Source organism: Mauremys reevesii, linkage group 3 (genome assembly GCF_016161935.1).
Source record: "Mauremys reevesii isolate NIE-2019 linkage group 3, ASM1616193v1, whole genome shotgun sequence".
Lineage (NCBI taxonomy): Eukaryota > Metazoa > Chordata > Testudines > Geoemydidae > Mauremys > Mauremys reevesii.
In genome coordinates this window covers 111,877,313-111,898,555 of record NC_052625.1, presented here as the reverse complement: position 1 = coordinate 111,898,555, position 21,243 = coordinate 111,877,313, and the positions used below count along the sequence as shown (strand labels likewise).

The window sequence follows — 21,243 nt, the reverse complement described above, 5'->3', positions numbered from 1 at the left end:
AAGAGAGCACTTAATAAGTTGTGATTGATGATATTTAGAAAATAAAATGTTTTAAAAAGCATTTTAGCACAAACCACTGTATGGTGAATAATGCCTGACACAGGGCCAAGTCTTTCAGTCCTTCATTCTTGCCCTGGCAAAACTCCCAAAGTAGGTTAACTCTACTTCCAATTAGTCAGGTTTCGTAAACCTAAAACATATACAACAAATGTACAATAAAATACTTGAATTAAAAACTAAAATTGCTGTTTAGACACAAAGTAGTGGATAGTAGCTTTTTTACTTCCTTAAGGGGAAAAACTCCTTGTTAACTATAGATCTCTGTCAATTGGGAACATAATTTAAATATTGATTCCTTGCAGTGTCTATTAACAGTGTCATGATTTTTTACCCACACATTTATTTCCATTACTGTAAAAATGGTACTTTTCTATTAGTGATACAATCTCAGACATCTCCAACATGTTTTATAGGTGCCCTGTGAAATTTAACAACAATGATACTGAACTTCATTTAGTGCTTGGAACAAGTAAAAAAAGCAGCTTCAGCTGGACTATTTCACCAAAGCAAGTTAGCCACATTTTAAAATTCTGACTAAACTCGCAAGTAAAACCCTGAAGCTGAGATGGAACATCTGTGGTGAGACCCAAACAATGGTGGAATTGTCAGGCCAGACCTTCAGCTGCTGTAAATTGGAATAGGTCTATTGAAGTCAATGGAACTGTGCTGATTTACACTAACAGAGTATCTGGTCAGTCAAGTGGCAGGGCTGCAGGGAGATGGATGAGAATATCAACTACCCTGTTTACTAGCACTACTTCTATAAATAACAGTGATATTGCTTCAGATGGGAGGCCAATGTTTGTCAAGCTAGTCTGGCATCCTCTTTACAAATAAGATAGGCTCTTCCAGGTAGGCATGGGGAGAGAAGGTTTGTTTGGAGTCAGACTGGCATTCTGCCACCTACTTGTCTGGCAAGAGCCTTCCAACATAGGTCTTTAAATCAAGAAGAGAGCATATCTGAGATGAGACAAAGATAGATATTCATACTGTTTTCCTCAAGTAATTGTTGATTTGTTGAGATCCCAGATCTTCTCAAGTCTGCCCCAATTGCTGGAAGGGGAGGGGAAAGTAAGACATTTATGAAGACTAAACTTGCTTAAATAGAACTAATTTTTGGCAACTCAAAACCAGAGAGTAACTTCAGTAACTGTTCTGTATTATTATTTAGAAAGGGGATAGTATTTTATTTAGATTTAAAAAAAAATGGACTGAAACAAATGTACAAGCTAGACACTCAAGTATCAGAGGGGTAGCCGTGTTAGTCTGGATCTGTAAAAGCAGCAAAGAGTCTTGTGGCACCTTATAGACTAACAGACGTTTTGGAGCATGAGCTTTCGTGGGTGAATACCCACTTCATCGGATGCATGTAGTGGAAATTTCCAGGGGCAGGTGTATATATATATATATATATAAGTTATCTCTAGCCTGCTTCTTGCTTGCTTATATATACCTGCCCCTGGAAATTTCTGTTAGTCTATAAGGTGCCACAAGACTCTTTGCTGCTTAAGCTAGACACTGTTGCTCATAATCAACATGATTTTATGCTCACACCAAATATACTGCATATAGACCTGCAACTTTTTCTCTTTAAAGCTACTAATTAATTTATTAACATGATTCAAATACAACCTTAGTTATGTTAGTATTGTAACAAAAGCAAGACTAGGTGGGGGTGGCTATTATAATCTTAAAGAAATGCTGCTTACTGTACTCCAATACACTGCTGAATAAAGTAAAATTATAATATGACTTTGCTTATTCATTATCCCAAACTATAATCGGATAGTCTTGATTATCTCTGGTTAGAGTCCTGTTATATTCTCAGTGAATGCTCTAGACCAATATCTTCTGGTTCCTATCCATCTGATAACAGAAATCCCCAGTCCTAGAACTTTATTTTCACTCTGATATAACAGTAAGATGCCTCTTTCTCAGGCCATTGGGGCACTTCCCATGTAGCTTCCAGCATTGTGCTAGAATACATTTCCATTTTCTTTAGGTTGTGTAAACTTTCATTGTTCTTTAGCATATTTGAGATTTATATTAATAGCTTCTAGAACAGCTCTTTCCACTCAGAGATGACCCTTCACCTGATCACATTAAGTAAAATTGTTACTTGCCAAATTCTTTGCCAATAAAAATCCCAGAATATTTTAAGAAATGCTAAGAAAATAAAATATGGATAAGTGAAAGAATGTCTAAAGTAAAAGACCAAAATAGTTATTTGGATGTTGATCACATCTAGAATGTATAGAGTCCTAAAGAAACTTAACCTACTGTACTCCCACAGAGAGAGGAGGGTCCAAAACCACATCTGTGGAGTCATCTGCTAATCCCAGGTTTTTCACATGTTCGGAAGGACATCTGTTGCAGTCTAGTGATGTATGTGGTTACATAACTACCACTAAGAGACAGGAATTCCCAGACTGACCAAAGGTCAGGCTTGCCTCCATTCAACATAGACTGGACCACGCTATTGGGGTATGAAACCGGAGAACCCTTGAATTGCCTGGAAGATCTCCAGAGAGGTATCAAGTTGAGGAGCAAACTACATTTGTAACCCTATAAGTCCCAGAAAATGCCAAAGAAAGTGTGATCCTCCCATGCCACCACAACATCAAAAAGGGCTGCAGTCCCTCCTTCGTCTAGGAAGGAGGAGACTAAAATTACCACAGGCTAATGTGCCAAGAGAAACCCTGTGGGCCAGTGTAAAGTACTGACCAGAGGTGGCAATACCTGCTCCCCCGAACTGTAGTCCCAACTCTTATGCTTCAAAAACAAGCAAGCTAGAGAGTTAAGTGTTTTCTTTTTCATGCACCTTTTTCTTTTTGTAGTTTGGCAGGGATGCCCATCACCTGTATTTATGATTTTTCCTCTAACTCTTTGTAATGAATGAGAGAGAGAGAGAGAGAAAATAGCATGTGTATCCAAATTCTAAACAAACCCTATTTTAAATCACTCCATGCTACCCTCAACTATAAAAGCTTCCATAAAACTATTCTGTCTCAAAAAGGGAGTTTGTGTTGTTAATCACTTTGAATCATCGTAGAGATAAATTAGTCAACAAGAGTCACTCGTAGACATCACCTCAAATGGCAACTTTGACGGAGTCTTAAATACTGCTTTTCAGGGCTGAGAAATAAATTGTGCCTCCTTAGGCTTCTGGGGCTAATATTATATATTCTGAAAGTATACTCAGACAGGATTTCCATTGTCATTTGGTGCCATGCTCATGGAAGAAACACTTGGGGCCCAGATTCTCTGCTGGTACAATTCAACTGAAGCGTAAACAGTTGCATTCAATGTGCTCAGTGTAGATATTCTGTAAATATAACAAGGACTCCCATATAAAAGAGCTAGTGGATTTCAGGAAGCCCTTTTATAGTGTAAAAATGTAATCAAAACAAGAGAACCATAATTTCATTGTGTCAAGTATCAGAGGCAAGCCATTCACAGTCTTTGTTTAATCCTGAGCTGATGGTGTCAAATTTGCAGATGAAATGGAGCTCAGCAGTTTCTCTTTGAAGTTTCTCTTCTATATTGCCATTCCTAATGTCTGATTTGTGTCCATTTATCCTTTTCCTTAGAGACTGTCCAGTTTGGCCGATGTACATAGCAGAGGGGCATTGCTGGCATATGATGGCATATATTACATTGGTGGACGTGCAGGTGAATGAACCGGTGATGGTGTGGCTGATCTGATCTAACCAGATCAGCCACACCATCACCGGTTCATTCACCTGCACGTCCACCAATGTAATATATGCCATCATATGCCAGCAATGCCCCTCTGCTATGTACATCGGCCAAACTGGACAGTCTCTAAGGAAAAGGATAAATGGACACAAATCAGATATTAGGAATGGCAATATACAAAAACCTGTAGGAGAACACTTCAACCTCCCTGGCCACACAATAGCAGATTTTAAGGTGGCCATCCTACAACAAAAAAACTTTAGGACCAGACTTCAAAGAGAAACTGCTGAGCTCCAGTTCATCTGCAAATTTAACACCATCAGCTTAGGACTAAACAAAGACTGTGAATGGCTTGCCAATTGCAGAACCAGTTTCTCCTCCCTTGGTTTTCACACCTCAACTGCTAGAACAGGGCCTCATCCTCCCTGATTGATCTAACCTTGTTATCTCTAGCTTGCTTCTTGCTTGCTTATATATATACCTGCCCCTGGAAATTTCCACTACTTGCATCCGAAGAAGTGGGCATTCACCCACGAAAGCTCATGCTGCAAAAAGTCTGTTAGTCTATAAGGTGCCACAGGATTCTTTGCTGCTTTTACATAATTTCATTGTGATTTGGAACTTCCGGTAGCTGGAACTCAGACTAACAAATAGACTCTCAAATTTCATATTTTTCTGCCAATTTTCTATCCCCTCTCAGGTCAATTGTAACACTGCACAAAAACGAGAGGACAAAATATAGATTTTATCTACAGAGTACAGAAGTTTCCCCAGTTGAAAAAACAACAGCTGAACTAGAAGCAGTAATGGGGGAAAAACACGATGGGATAAAAAGAACAAAAGTGAGATACAAGTTTACAGTGAGGTAGAACAATAAAAGGGCCAATGTTATATTGCTATATATTCAAACCCATTAACGTAGAGCAGGCATGAGATATCTCCTTTAGATACAGCACTTACAAAATTCCACCTGGAATATTGTGTTCAGTTGTGGACAATATTATAAAATGATAATATGGAAGAAGTTCAGAGAAGGAAGTTACATTTCCAAAAGCACCTAAGTTACTTCAGTAGCCTAAGTCTCATTGAAAGATATTGGGTTTTGAAAACATGGCTTAAGCTCTTTTGAAAATTTTACCCAAGAACTACAGAAGTGAGAAGGCAGCTGGAAGGATTGATTAAAAAGGAAAGATTAAAAGTGCTAAATAGATACATATTGTGCTTAAGCAATGGCTAAGAAGACACATGATAACCATCTAAGCATGCATACATTGAGAACAGAAAATAATTTAGGATGGTATAGCATAGAATAGTATAACTATGAGCTATGAGTAATGGGATGAGAGAAAAAGGGAATATTTAAGATGAATTTCAGGGAAAACTTCTTGTTAATGAGAGATATTGGATTATGGTATAGTTTCAAGGGAAATGGTAGAATTCCCACTCCTTGTGACATTATGGTGCAGATTTTCAAAGAGGCCAAGAGAAGGAGGTAAGCACCCAAGTCTCATTGGGATTTAGATGCCTGACTTCCTTAATCACCTTCACAAATGCCAGCCTATATTATTTGATAAGTGCTATACAGGACGGAAGTTAAGACAGTTGTTATCCTGAGGGGCATCTTAAAAAGACAAAGGTCAGATAAGGTCACACTGGGAGATCCAGATTTATTAATTTACAAATGATTCATGCCTTTGACTCCCTCCCCCCATCTTTAAATTTGGTTAGTGTTGAGGTTCTACTGACATGACTAAGTTTGTAGATCTGGCGGAGGAAGCAGAGTTTCTTTAAAACAAGAAATGGAACATTTCAAATTAGACTGAACAAAGTAATAGAAAATATACTATGAGGAATTATTGACTGCAATGAGATCAACTAAATGGCCTAAAGGATATTTAGAATCCAGCTGACATCCCCTACTTGTTATAAACATTTAAAGATAGATTAGTATTTTGGACTTCAACTAGTTGATAATGTCCCTTTAAATGGTTCTCGAGTGCGTCACAGAATCACACCAAGGATTTCAGTATAAGAAGTCCTCCTTTTGACTAACAATGTAGTTTTCCTCTCACTCTGTAGCAATGACATAGCATCCCTGTTTTAGCATTTCCCCCTCCCTTGGCCTCTTCTGCAGAGATGCACGCTCACCCCTCTATTACTTCCTGGTTTGAGCCAGGGAGAGGAGCTTGATGTTTAAGGTGCTGGCAGAGCTAGACCAGACTCATTCTAGACAACAGTCCTGATCTGGACCTGCGTCCTTGCCGTTTCAGAGTCTCCATCCCTCCTCAAATCCATCTCCTCCTAATGACCACCCAAAGTCCTTAGGATATTAGCTGTCCCATGTGAAATCCATCTAGCCACTAAATTAGTTTCCTAAGGGTTAACAGACTTAGACATGAGGCAAAGTATTTGTTCTCACTTGTGATTGTACATTTTTGCTAAAATTATTCCATGGTCTGTTACTTATTCTGTTTCACATCATGGCATTTTTTTAAAGATGACATTTTCTTCAATTTTCCACTTTAATAGAAAACACAAGCCTTGAACAAATACATATTACATGTCAGACAGATTTTCCACAGTACTGTACAAAGAGTGGCTGAAGAGAATCAGCAAATGAATAACAGCTTAATTGGAGAACGAAAGATATTACCATAAAATCTAGCTATAGCAATCAATATGAGTTTCTTCTCCATTTCACCCTTCCCCGTCTACTTTTTATACAGCATTCCAGCCAAATTGGTTTGGCCATTTCTTTCAGTATGAGATGAAAGTTGTATTTTTGTAATTCCAGTTCCTATTTAGTGACTTCATTTTAACAACTTCAAATGATTCAATCTATGTTTAATTTAAGGTAGTTTTCTTGTTACAATGAAAATTATTTTTTCCATTGTTACATATTTTCAGACAATGTTAAGCTTCTTATCTAATGGACTCACTACCACCTTGTTGTGACCCAATCGGTGTGCTGTATTCACCTGTCTTCTGTTTTATAATTTGATTGTAAGAGTTTTGGGGTAGGGACCATCTTGGTTTGTAAGCACAAGCACAATAGGGCCCTCATCATTTGATGTGCTCAATGCAAATAAGTATGGAATTTCAAAGTGATGCCTGTCATTTCATCCCCAAAATTCCCCATTTTAAAATGTCCCATTACTTCAGTCCTTATACAGGCGCAACTCACATTTAAGACTGAGGAGAACAGATTACAGGATTAGACTTTATTTACCTAATGCAGGCATCTCAAAACAGGTGAGTGAGCTTACTTGCCTTAAAGAGAGCACACCATAGGATCCCCATATCTGTCCTCTATTGAATGTTTTCATTTTTCTCCTCTCCTGGCTAAAGCAGAAGTAGGAGAATTTTTTCCACATGAAAAAAATTTGACGGCAAAGGAAATTTGGGGATCAAATACATTGTCACTTAGAGTGGAGGAGAAAACAATCTACTAATGCTTTTAGGGTCTAATCTTGTTCCCATTGAAGTTAATGGTAAAACTCCCACTGGTTTCAGTGGGACAGGATTGCGGCACTATTCCCTAGCTCCTGACCTATAAAGTGGCTGAGAAAAATATACTCAAAACTCAGAGACCGAGAGAGATAAAAACCAAAATAGAACCCTCTTACCTGATGGAAATTAGGGGTCAGATGCTTAGTTGGTGCCAATCAGCATAGCTCCACCGATTGGGGGGGGGAGGGGCGCTACATCGATTTACATCAGCTGGTAATTTGGCTTTAGATTTGTAAATGTTGTTTCAAAACAAAGTTCGTTTGAATTTTATTTATATAGTGCTGCAAGTCTACACACTGCTAACACAAAACTGCCAGGACACTAAAGAGGAAGGGACAGATTTTGGAGATACTGTCAACAAGGAAATGGCAGGATTTAGTGCATTCATGGGTGCATGGAGAAGGAAAGAAAGGAGTCAAATGAGCAGGACTGAGAGTTGGGAGTGGTGGGCAGGGTAGAGATGGTCTAGTCATCAAGGTGTCAGAGAATGGATACAGCCTTATAAGTTTGGTGAGACTTCATGCTACAAAAGAAGTGTAATTTATAGAGAAAAAAATCTTGATTATGTTTGGATGGAAAATGGTTTGAGAATTATTTGATTGAGCTAGAAATAATGTAAGTAGTAAGGACAACTGATTCAAACATAGGATCCTAATTTCTAAACATAAATCTATCCTCTCCTGCAGGCTGCTAATAATAATTTTATTTATTAAATACCTATTCATGAACTGATGGCGTGGGCACTGTTTCATGCTAAAAATAAATGAAAAACAAGAACAAATGTGTTGCCCTCGAGTTTCTTCTTCTTCCATTGTCCTGCTGCAAAGAACTGTGCGGCATTAAAATTAGTTTTAGAAAAGAGTGGTCACATTTTATTTTTCCTTTCCACAGATTTAATCAGGGCCACCCAGAGGTGGGGGCAAGTGGGGCAATTTGCCCCAGGCCCCCACAAGAGTTTTTCAGGGCCCCTGTAGCGGGGTCCTTCGCTCGCTCCGGGGGCTCCGGAAAACTCTCACGGAGCCCGGGCCCCCGGAGCTTCTTCTGCTCCCGGTCTTCACTGGCAGGTGGGTCCTTCCGCTCCGGGGCTGAAGGACCCCCCTGCCGCTGAATTACCACCGACGTGCAGTGGGTCTTTGGTGGTAATTCAGCGGCGGGGAGTCCTTCCTTTCCGGGACCCGCCGCCAAAGTGCTCCGAAGACCCGCGGTGGGGGCCCCCCCACCGCCAAATTACCGCCAAAGACCCGGCTGCACTTCAGCGGCGGGTCCCTCTTCGGCGGTAATTCGGCGGCGGGGGGCCCCCGCTGCAGGTCTTCGGGGCACTTCGGCGGCGGGTCCCGGAGCGGAAGGACCCCCCACCTCCGAATTACTGCCGAAGCGGGGGCCCCCCGCCGCCGAAGACCCCAGGACCCTGGAATCCTCTGGGCGGCCCTGGATTTCATAAAATGCTCTGTTGAACTCAGTTATGAAGTTTATGTTCCATTAGGTGCAGAGGTTAATTTAGTTTAATCAAAATACACTAAAAATACTGTGCAGACTATGATTTTCTTGTTTTTATTTTTCATAGTTTGCCTTTTTGCAGTCTTTAGTGGGCATGCTCTTGGGTAGCAATTATATTTCTGTCTATAAACTGCTTTTGGAGAGGTACTGATTTTTACTTTCCCTTGAAAGTCCAAGTAGCCTATAGCTGTATTTCACAGTTCAGATCTTCTTTAATTGGAATAATTATATGAAAATGCCTGACAATTAAGATTTGGCTGTCTCCCCATAATTTACAAATATATTCAAAATTGCACACCCTGGGGAGAGAGAGTGAAAGCATACTTGATATAGATACATCTGGAGAAGTCAGATTCTGAGTTCAAGAGAAGCAATGATTCAGAACAATGAAGCTTTCACTCTCTGTCAGCCCTTAACATGGTAATTATTTCCTGAAGGTGGGATTTTTGTTGCATTTGCTTCCTTGTATTCAGCTCCACTTTAGGCAATGAGTGCCATTTCAAGCCACATTTAATGGAGAACTATCCTGGCTCATAGACAGATCTCATTTAACAGGAAATGAGACAGGACATTTAATAGCGACTCAGATATATCAAGAGAATCCCACAATTGTCCTCTTTTTAACAAGTCTAAGGACTAGGGCCTCATATACCCCTGCCCTCACTGGTGGAGTGGTTTAGCAGAACAGATTATGCTTGGCTATTTATAGGCACAGTGAAATTTGTACAGGACTGGGAATCTCCTATCTGAAGAGAATAACCTAATTTATACCGAACGCTTTTCGATTGCAATATCTTTAGGAGAGGGATCATGCTTTCCTTTCTTCCATTGCCTAGCACATTGTGAGCACAACCAGAAACTAAAACATAATTATCATAGTAGTGTAATTCTGCTCCATCTTTCACAGCAAACTGCCACTGCTAAGCAACTAGTTTGGGTCAGTTCATTAAGTGACTGCTCAAGACAGGTTTTGCTCTACATCCCCCTAATTAACAAGGAAATGTTTAATGCAGAGCTGATTTGCTGATTACCAGGTGTGTGCCTGCAAAATGTTATGTACACGTACGGTGCTCTTCATTATCACTTCCTCACCCTCACTATGTCATTCAGTCATGGGGTAGTCAGTCTATAGCAGGTCACAATTGTATTTGCAGGTCTATGGGCCTAATCTAACACTCACTGCCGGAACTGGGAAGACTCGCATAGACTTCAGTGGATGTTGGATCAGGTCCTATATTCTGTAGGCATATGAAGTAGAATGTAGCTGAAACTGCATTTCGGCTGCACTTTGGGGACAAAGTAATAGGACAGCTAGACAGTGGGATTCCACATTTACATGCACATTGTAGATATGACATCTGCAGCAGATAGGTCTCTACTGAGACTGTACTGGGAGACAGTCACTCACAAAGAGGACACCGCCATTGGGTCTGTGAACTTAATGAATCTGTTTGGCTAGAACCTTGCCAAAATGGCCAACATTTGGCTTCTCTTGTCCCCCAGTATATCCAACAGTAGTTTGGAGGCAGCTGCTGGAAGGTGAGTTTCCTGCAATACTTATTGGGCTTATGATTATTGGCCCCATACCCCTGTTGTATACAAGCAATGCCTTTTTATGCTTTATTTGCTTTTTTCAGGATGGGGCCTATCTTGAGTCATTGTGATGTCTCAGAGCGTACTGCAGATCACTGATTAAATCAGGCAGGAGAGAGAGAGGCTAGCACTAAAACAGACACCTTTATGTTTATGCATCAATAGCTGGGAAGTCAGTAACAAGGCAAAGACAAGCCGAAAAAATTAAATCAACTGTTTCATAGGAATTTGATAAGAGTTTTAAAAGCTTGCCTAAGTGACTGTGGGGTTTTTAAATATATAATTTGTAAAACAGTATTAGGTAATTGATTAGCTAATGGTGAGACATGGCTATGTTTTAGCAGCACAGCATTCCCCTGGGTGTTCACTATAAAACTTCCCTGTCATAACACAGGCCTTCCAACTGATTTTTTATTTTCCTGGTTATAACCCCACAAATCAGTTTCAATTTGCCCCAGGGTGGGCATTATTGGGCCATAATCAGAGATTCTCCTGTTGGTGAAAGCAAGGCCAGAAACAGCATACCCAAATCATGAGAGTTTGGCACTTCAGTGGTCTTTCTGGAGCATTTTATTACTTATTTTACATTATATAATTAACAAAATATTGCTTATTTTAGATGTTGTAAGAAGTTGCAAAGCCTGCTTTTTATAGGATAGCTGTACTGGCAGTTCTGACAAAAATACAATATCCCCAGCACGTACATATAAATGGATTGGTTATCTACACAGGAGTTGGATCCAAATCAAGACCCCAGGTCTGAAATCTATGTCCCACTCGGTCTCTGGAACAGGAGACACCAAACCTCCAAATCTGAACAACTCCATACATGGCATTTCAAAATCCAGATTCAGATCTACTCTCTCTCTAATTTAAGGGAGTCCTGAATTAGCATTTAGATCTGGTCCATTAAAGAGAGGTAGAAGATGTGAACTCTGATCCAAACTTGGAGCCTGCTTTGGGGATTTTGGTTCACATCCATAGCTAAGTAATACCAACACCCTGGGAGGAGAATAAATTTCATTTAAAAATGTTACTGGCATTTTAGAACAGTTGTTCTGGCTCTTGCAAGCTGAAATTTCAAGCATTAGTAAGAGCTCTGCTCAGCATGAATAAACTGAGAAACACGCACAACATATCAATTTGGTATGATCTTTTGGAAAATTGGACACTTCGGGGATGAGCAAAATGAGGCATTTATTCATTCATTCATTATTGATTCTACTCATTTCTCTCACAGTGTTCAGAAATTGTTTTCTCAAAATATATATTTTCTCAAAATACATGCCAGTGCAGCAACAGCACACTCCACCATAATAGGTCCTGCAACAAGTTAGCATCGGCATGGCACAGCATAGGCAACAGGTATAAGCGTGTGACATGCTGTTACACAAGCTGACTTTCAGGTCACAAAAAGACAACCCTTTTTTTGCATTTCTAGGAGCCCCATTTGGGGTCTACAACATCCTGCTGCTGCGCCTACCACGAGGACTTATTTATTTGTATTCTGGTAGTGTCCATGATGTACTAGGCACTATCCACTCAGAAAAGGTGACTGTCCTGCCCCCAGAGTGCTTACAAATGTAAGAATTAGACATGGAATGTCTATGGGATAGGAGAAAAGGGATGTAGTCAAAGCATCCACATTCTATACTTAAATACATTAATACCAAACTGCCCTTCAATCCTTCCTCCATTTGGCCATTTCTTGCTGAGGTCATGGAAGAATGGGATCTGGAGTAGTGATTGCACTAGAGGAAGACATACCTGTACGACTAATTAACCTGTAACATCCTCCAGGCACTCACACTGGTGTAAGTTAGGGACAGTAGGGATGTAAAAATTCACAACACTGATGAATACAGCTCCAGGTGTTTGAGTTCTGTGTACCTAGAAACCCTTCCCCATACTCCAGTCCATAGCACTGGTTCGAGGCACATTTACACTGAATTCACTTGTGCTGTTCACATGCAGAGAGATCTACACGAACTTTGGTTTCACGTACATCTCCCCAGTGGCAAAACAGAACTTAGGAGATGGTGTTAGGATGTTGGTAAGTAGTGAACATGTCACAGCTAGAGAACAAATAGAACTCTACTGTACATACGTGAACTACAGTAACTCCTCACTTAATGTTGTAGTTATGTTCCTGAAAAATGCAACTTTATGCGAAATGATGTTAAACGAATCCAATTTGCCCATAAGAATTAATGTAAATGAGGGGGTTAGGTTCCAGGGAATTTTTTCTCTCTCTCTCTCTCTCTATATATATATATACACACACACACACACAGAGTGTAAATTTAAACAAACAATTTAATACTGGTACACAGTGATGATGATTGTGAAGCTTGATTGAGGTGGAGGAGTCAGAGGGAGGGATATTTCCCAGGGAATGCCTTACTGTTAAATGATGAACTAGCAATTGGCTGAGCCCTCAAGGGTTAACTCACACACTGTACAAGGGGAGACAGCATTGCAGAGACAGAGACACACACCGTGTGTGTGTGTGTGTGTGTGTGTGTGTGTGTGTGTGTGTGTGTGTGTGTGTGTGTGTGTGTGTGTGTGTGTGTGTGTGTGTGTGTGAGAGAGAGAGAGAGATGTGCACAGCAAGCAGGAGTCTCGGGGAGCAGCTCCAAGGCAGAGGGCAGGAGCAGCACATGGCAGTGGGGGGAGGGACTGCTGCAATTGCTAGTCAGCTGGGCAGCTGCTGCACAGGGAACTTAGGGGAGTGGGGAGCTCTTAGGGGGGCTGCCGGTCCACCCTGGTTCCAAGCCCCCACCAGCTAGCTGCAACGGGCTGCTCTTCCTGCAAGCAGTGGACAAAGCAAGTGGCTGTCAAACTACGTTAGAAGGGTGCACTGCACAACTTTAAACTAGCATGTTTCCTAATTGATCAGCAATGTAACAACGAAACAACATTAACCAGGACGACTAAGTGAGGAGTTACTGTATATGTAAAAAAACCAAACCCATAAGTGTAGTCTTATTTTTCTTTTTCATATTTGAAGAAACTTCTTAAAATATATTTGTGAAGTTATTTGTATACAGTAATACATGTGTTTTTATACATATACACATGAATTTATGAAATAATGCAGGGAATATTTTTACAAGGGAATTCTGTCTATTCGTATGAAATCATATGCTGTTGTACAAGCAAAAATTACATTTCTTAATAGGCTTAATGATTTCCTTCTAATGGCATCTAATGGCTTCCATTCCTAATCAATCATTTTCTGCATATTAACAGTGATGTAGGGCCACTTCCTCAGAACTGTGGAGCACCTACACTTACCACTGACTTCACTGAGAGTTGCAGGTTCTCAGCACTGGTTAGGATCAAAAACAGAGCTTTTGAATCCAGCAATAATGTTACCCAACAGCTATCATGGAAACTTCCTCTGAAAAGTGCAATTACCTGTTCTGTTTCCTTGCCCTCTGTGCATGCATTAAAATAATGATTTTAATGAAACTCAAACTGCATTTCTACTATCTGGTATTTTCATCAAGATTTTGCTACCACAGGGTAGAATACTATTATTTTATGTCTGTAGTCACTCAATATCTGCTGTCAGACTTACCGGTAAGTAAAAGCTTTTGAATAATAAAACAAAGTTTTTATGGTGAAAAGCCACAGTAATATCTAGCTCAGCAGGTGTGTGTCACTAACTAGCATCTACTTGCTACAGAATGTTATCTCCATAAAGGGTCATTAAAAAAATATAGCCCCTAAACATACATGCACAGCATCATATTTACTGAACAAAAACAAAATTTGCAAATTTGTGGGTGTAATTAAGTCATCAGTGAAAGTCAGGCCCTAAAAGCCAAGCAGTGGATAAAGTCATACAGCAGTCACAATATGCCAGGTCTGTCTTCCTTGGCTGTATGCAGTGTTGTTGTAGCCATCAGTTTTTTGTTATTGTTTCTCTTGTCCTATGACTAGCTTCTTACCTTCATATGCAATGTTGTTGTAGCTGTGTCGCTCGCAGGATATTAGAGAGGCAGAGTGGGTGAGGTAATATCTTTAAGTGAACCAACTTCTATTGGCAAGAGAGACAAGCTTTCAAGCTTATACAAAGCTCTTCTTCAGGTCTGGGAAATTTACTCAAGGCACGTCTACACTACAAAGTTATGTCGACATACAGCCACTGTAGTAATTAAAGCAGTGTTTCACATCCACACCGTGCTCCTGTCAGTAGTGCAGGTCCTCATCAGGAGGGCTTCCATCGACTTAACCGTGTGGGACATTGTGGGGCACGGATAGCTGGAGCCCCGCCTGTCCTGCATGGGGCTCACCAATGGAGCCCCCACCCCGGGGGTCCAGCTGTAAGCCTCATACAGGGCTGACAGCCAACAGGCGATGTAAGTAATACAGGGTCTACTTGGACACTGCGTCACCCTGACTACATCAACCCTAAATGCTACGCCTCTCACGGAGGTGGACTTGTTAAGTCAATGTAGTGAGCCTACTTATGTCAGCAGGAGCACCATTATAGTGTAGACACAGACAGAGTTACTTGCATTACGTTGACCTAAGTCTGGAGTATAGACCAGTCCTCAAAGTGTAACAGCTATATAAAAGGCGGAACAGATTGTTTAGCATAAGTAATTAATGTATATTTTAAGGGACCATTCAAGGTGAAGTGTCCTGTTAAAACCCCTCAAGTGAAAGGGGCAAAAAGAAGGGGGGAGCAGCTGTGGGAGCGAAGTTGTTACAATAATCCATAAATCCAGTGTCTCTATTCAGTCCATGATATTTAGTGTATAGCAAAATTATGAATTTAAGTTCCAAGGCTCCTCTTTTGAAAGTGATGTGCAGGTGTCCTTTTGAGGATGAGCACTGATAAATCAGATGTCGAGTGATCACTTTGTGATGGCTTATTATGACAATCTATAACCTGCTAACCACCCACCTCCAGCTGCATCTTTCGCTCTTACTTTTATAGGCAGATATCCATGAACAAACTACTGAATTTACATTGGCAAGGATTAGAGATTGTCAGAAACCAGGGGAAAAAGTACAAAATATTTTTTCAATTTTTTGCATTTAGTTAAAGTTAAAGTTTTCTTACTAGCTGTAATACTTTTTTTGGGGGGGGGGCGAGGGGGAGTGAGCCATAGGCCTCCTTTTTCCAATGAGGAACTCTTGAGATTAACTACAAACATCTGGGAGGCTATGCATTCTTAAAACAAAAGGATAACACAAATATATCGTAACTAGATTCCAGAGCATTAGTAAATTAACTGTGACTGGTACTGTTTTAAATATCTGAATTTAAAGTGTGTTTGCTAAGGAAAAAGATTTAAGCAGCTAATATCACTTCCAGCTTTCTGACTGAGATGCTTTATATTTATTAGTTTACAAAGTATATTATAATTTTAGATGAGAAGTTGAATATTTGCAGTTTGGTAGATTTATACATGGCTTAACGCATCATATTTGGCCCAAGTCTTGTAAAGTGGCTAATTATTTCTACAAATTCAAGAACAAAACAAGTTAAAATCCACCTGATAACCTAATATGTAGACTTATGTTTCAGACACTGTATCATGATACACTGTGTGTGCTATCTTTCCATGGCAATTAGTTACTTCTCTTGTCTGTTATGGTAGGTGAAAAGAATGGGGCAGAGCCAGATGATGCGGAATTGGTGAGCCTCAGCAAAAAGCTGGTGGAGAACGCAGTCCTCAAGGCTGTACAGCAGTATCTAGAAGAAACTCAAAACAAAAACAGACAGACAGATGGAAGCCCAGTGAAAACTGAGGAAGCAGCTAGTGGCAATAAGAATGAAAAATTATAGTGATAACAGAAAGTGAGCGCTGTGAGAATGCCAAGGAAGCACAAATCCACCAAGAATAACCATCAAAACATGTCCCAGCTGCCTGTTCAGATCTGCTAAATTATGCTGGCTGACTTGCATTATGCTTTGTGAACGTCTCTTACCAGAAATGTGTTCTGAATCGAGGGGCACTAACAAACACTTTCTTGAAAAGCGTTTGCATTGCCGAAAAACGACTGAATGCTGGGAAAGATGATTGGGGGAAAAAAAGACAAGATTTTGAAATAAAAAGATCGAACTTTCACAAGCTCTTAACTACAGAGAATCTCTTCATAGCTTTCGAAGAGGAACTGAACCCCTTGTGTATGCCTTTTGCACCGAAATGAATGGCCATGGAACAACGCCCTGCCATAAATGAAAACTATGCGAGCTACATTGTTTGGCAGAGCTGCATAACTGCTCAATTGATCTGCAGCAGAGAACTCCACATTCTGCTGCAAAGCTAAGGGCAGGCAATGCTAAACTAAAAAAGTTACTAGAGATGTTTATCACAGATACTATTACACAGTAGGTAATATCATGGGAGTTTCTCTTGAATGAGACACTACGAAGTGTTCTTCACTTTTCAGTAAAGTTTGTTCACAAATTATATTTTTTGACAAAACACTACCTTTTTATATACAATGAACATGGGTGAAATTCTAAGTACTTAAAGAAAACACATGCCTGTTTTGATACATTAATGCCATACTTTAATATTTAGAAATGACAGTTATATGCAAAATATATTGTATCATTCTTTTCCTCTAGGGAAGAGCCATGAATCAGACTTAATAAAGAAAGCCTTACACAGAGAATCGCTGGCCTTGTTCTCAAAACTGAATAAGATAAAGGAGCTCTTATCAAACCCTGAGACCCGGATGAAAATTAACAGGGAACTGTTTCAAGACAGACAAACAGCAGTCATTAAAAAGTCATGTTGACTCCAACTCTCCAGCTATGGTAAATAGCGATGGTGTAAAATCGCATATGGTTGTTTTATGATGAAAAATATTGTTTTTGCAAATTTTCCATCTGTTTTTTTTTTACTACAGCCAATATAAATGAAAGCCAATATAGTGTGTGGTATTGTGTTAAAATATATGCACAGAAAAGAACAGACTGTTTACTGATGAGTTACAGTAGCTCTCTAGATCAATTTTTGGATGGATGGATGGATGGAAGGAAAAAGTTAAGGATGCAGGTCTCTGTCATGATTCTGCCACAGAAACACTAATTTCTGATCAAACGCTGTGGCCACTCTAGAACACATACTCTCAAAGTGATTTTTAAAATGTATAGCTGAAGAAGGCATTTTTAATTATTAGTCTTTTCTGTATATGCTGGTGTTTTGGGTTGGCACTGATTCTTGTTTGTTTGTTTGTTAATCAGCACTTGAATACACATGCTGAAATGTTTTTTCTGCTATTGTTTACATGCAAGCAAGAATGTTTTAATCTCTCAAGGTAAAGTCCTGGCTCCACTGAGGTCATTGGCAAAATTTCCATCAACTTCAGTGGAGCCAGGATTTCACCCTCATTATTTATTGTTCAAATAATCATTGTTCAGAATATTTGCCTTGTCACTTCTATGGAAACAAGATGCTTCTTGTTTTTATTTCTGTTATTTCCTCCATCTCTTTGCCCTCTGCTATGTGAAAAGGGATCTGAACCTGTATTCCATGTGCACTCAACATATCTACTGAGTTCAGTGGAAGTATTGGGTGCACACACAAAAATGCAGAATTGGGCCCAATATTAGTACTTTTTAAGCATTTGTGGAAAAACTGCCTACAATTGTAAAATCATCTAGTTAATCATACATTCTGTGATCAATATCAGATTTGTGCTGGTAAAACTGCAGTATAAATATTAAGGTTTTATTCATCAACTATGAAATTATATTGGTATTTTATCTCATGGATCAGCTATTTTTTTCTCAAGTGATAAATGAGAGCATATTGAAAAATGCATCTTATGTATTTGAGTCCATATTCCTAATAAAAACATTTTCTCTTTGCACTGTGTCATCTTCCCCCTCAAATGGGCTCAGATAAAATGAAGTACCACCTTTGAAGGTAACTGTAGCAGAGGTAATTAAATGACTTGGGTGCAACTCCTCCCTCCCCCACCAACTCATACCTAATTATACGATTGTGACTATTATGCCCAGATGAGAATATTGAATCTGGATGCTGAAACCCTATAAATTAAGTCCTGAATCTTTCCGAATCGGTATATATTGGTAGAAAATACCTACCAGTACATTACATTTCTAACAGAATTATATGATGCCCCATGTCAAAATTTAAAGGACAAGTCACCAAACACTGGAGATTAACCTTTTTGAAGTTTCTTTGCTCCTTTGTATACTACATGGGTTAGAAAGTACAATTTACTATGTACCCAAATCCTAACCTCGTTGAAATCAAGTGTTGACAGAGGAAGTAGTTCAGGATTGGGTCCCATACATAGGTGCTGGAACTAAGGGTGCTGCCGCACCCCTTGGCTTGAAATGGTTTCCATCACATACAGGGTTTACAGGATGGTTTAATGGCTCTCAGCACCCCTGGTCCCATATGTCCATCCACAATGCATTTGTGAAAGAAAGGAAAGAAGGAAATTTGCCATCAGTATTGAAAATAAAAATCCCAATTTTCTAAAGTAGCTGCATAAATTATACACACAGCAATACCCACTTTATGGGCCCAGAATGTGGCTGGTTATCCCTTAGGCTAGCTAAAGACAGAAGGGAAAAAATGGTGAGGTACTTATTAGCACATGTGCTGGTTTATCAATAGTATGTTATTCACCATCGCATCAACAATTTATGTCTGTAGAGCAAGATATACAAGAATAATCAACCAGGCAATCAGATGCATAAACAAAGGAGCTATACTATGTCTGAGTTTAAGGGAAAAACAAAAAAACACACACACCTACCATTTTTATTAGCTGTTTTCCTAAAACAGTCGAATCCCAATATTTTTCAACTAATTGGTGATGGCGACTAGTGTTGTCATGTGAATTTATCAAAAACTTTTCTTTCCTGCCAAAACACTTAGAAAAGACTATTTCTATAATCCAAGTCATGTCTGGTGGTGCTAGCCTGCCACTTTAGAACCATGAGACTCTGCCGCCACACTGTTTTGGCCTTGTATACAGATTTCTTGTACAAGATTTGAATAAGGCATCGTGTGGCATGACATACTGTTGATATGATGGTTGCCCTGGAGAACATGGGCATAGAATCATAGAACTGGAAGGGACCTCAAGAGGTCATCTCGTCCAGCTCCCTGCACTCATGGTAGGTCTGAGACAAGTGTTTGTCTAACCTGCTCTTAAAAATCTCCAAATGATAGAAATTCCACAACCTTCCTCATAAGTTCATTCCAGTGCTTAACTACTCTCACACTTTAGGTTGGACATTAGGAAAAACTTCCAAACTGCCCTGGCTGCAGCTTAAGCCCATTACTTCTTGTCCTAGCCTCAGCAGTTAAGGAGAACATTTTTTCCTCCCTCCTCCTTGCAGCTAACTTATGTACTTGAAAACTGTTATGCCCACGCTCAGTCTTCTCTTCTTCAGACCAAACAAACTACAGGACCCCACTTGATATGCCTTTTCAGTTTGACAGTGAACCACTCATAACTACTCTCTGGGAATGGTTTTCAACCAGGTATGCACCCACCTGATAGTAGCTCCATATCTAGGTTGTATTTCCCTCGTTTCCTTATTAGAAGGTTATGTGAAACCATATCAAAAAGCCTTACTAAAGTCAAGATATACCACATTTACCACTTCCCCCTAGCCACAAGGCTTGTTACCCTGTCAAAGAAAGCTATTTGGTTAGTTTGACATGATTTGTTTTTGACAAATTTATATGTTGACTGTTACTTATCACCTTATCTTCTAGGTGTTTGTAAATTGACTGCTTAATTATTTGCTCTATTATCTTTCCAGGTACTGAAGTTAAACTGACTGGTCTGCAATTCACCGGGTTGTCCTTATTTCCCTTTTTATAGATTTGCACTGCATTTGCCCTTTTCCAGCCCTCTGGAATCTCTCCCTTCTTCCATAACTTTTCAAAGATAATTACTAATGGCTCAGATATCTCCTCAATCAGGTCCTTGAGTATTCTAGGATGTATTTCACAGATCCTGGTGACTTGAAGACATCTAACTTGTCTAAGTGATTTTTAACTTGTTCTTCCCCTATTTTAGCCTCTGATCCTATCTCATTTTCACTGGCATTCACTACATTAGACCTCTAGTCACTAATAACCTTTTTGGTGATAACCGAAACAAAAAGTCATTAAGCACGCTGACATTTCCACATTTTCTGTTATTTCCCCCTGCCCCCACCGAGTATTTAAACAATAGACAGGTTTGTCCAATTTTAGCTTCTATGTCTAACCAACACATTCTAACTTTCTCACATTGAGTATGTCACTTCTGAGCACTGCCAGCTAGGACTTGTCCAGGTAACATGCTGAGATGTGCCTCAAAAGGTGGTTTTAAGGATTGTTAAAATAACGGGGGGAGGGGGAAGGGGGAAAATCAGTAAATCAATTAATAATGTGTGTCAACCTCTAGGTAACAGGAAAACTAAATGGCTTTTTCTTTCTTGACTAAAGGATGATATAAATCCAATTGTTAATAGAGACTTGACTCTTCGGGCCATACCTTAACTCACAGTAGTACTTTAAGTAAACAAGTGGTCTCACTGAATTCAATAGGATTACTTTATCAAAATATTATTCACTGTTAGAGTTTCAGTCTGGCTCTTAGACCTCAAAAGTCTTTATCAACTATATTCACAGGGATCTCTGGTTACACATATATACACTCTCAAGGTCTTATTTTGTTATCAGAAGCTATGTGTGTCTCTGACATGGATCAAAGAGGAGGGTCAACTTACACTGGGGACAATTCAATACTGTTTAAGCCTATTGCCAGTCTAGCAATGCTTTATGTATTTTGTTAGAACTCTGATTTTATCATCAAGATCTATAGTGATACCCAAAACTTTCATAAAACAAGGTGTTGGTAAAAATGAAACAG

General features: G+C 39.6%; 2 protein-coding genes across 5 annotated transcripts in view; one reads left to right on the top strand and one right to left on the bottom strand.

Annotated features, from left to right (window-relative positions):
• Positions 1 to 21,243, bottom strand: part of MSH5 (mutS homolog 5) — a 137,573-nt gene that overhangs the window by 54,032 nt on the left and 62,298 nt on the right. The window lies entirely within an intron of this gene.
• AKAP7 (A-kinase anchoring protein 7) overlaps positions 1 to 21,243 on the top strand; it is a 164,827-nt gene that overhangs the window by 126,455 nt on the left and 17,129 nt on the right. The window contains exons 8-9 of one of the 4 annotated variants that reach the window (XM_039530142.1): positions 6,922 to 7,011; positions 15,978 to 16,061. The exons of 1 other annotated variant lie outside the window; for it this stretch is intronic. In XM_039530142.1, the coding sequence (XP_039386076.1) occupies positions 6,922 to 6,977 (56 nt within the window). In that variant the 3' untranslated portion in view covers positions 6,978 to 7,011; positions 15,978 to 16,061. Of the gene's footprint in view, positions 1 to 6,921; positions 7,012 to 15,977; positions 16,917 to 16,954; positions 17,255 to 21,243 lie in introns of those variants that run through there. 2 more of the 4 variants (XM_039530141.1, XM_039530140.1) reach the window with 2 other exon arrangements.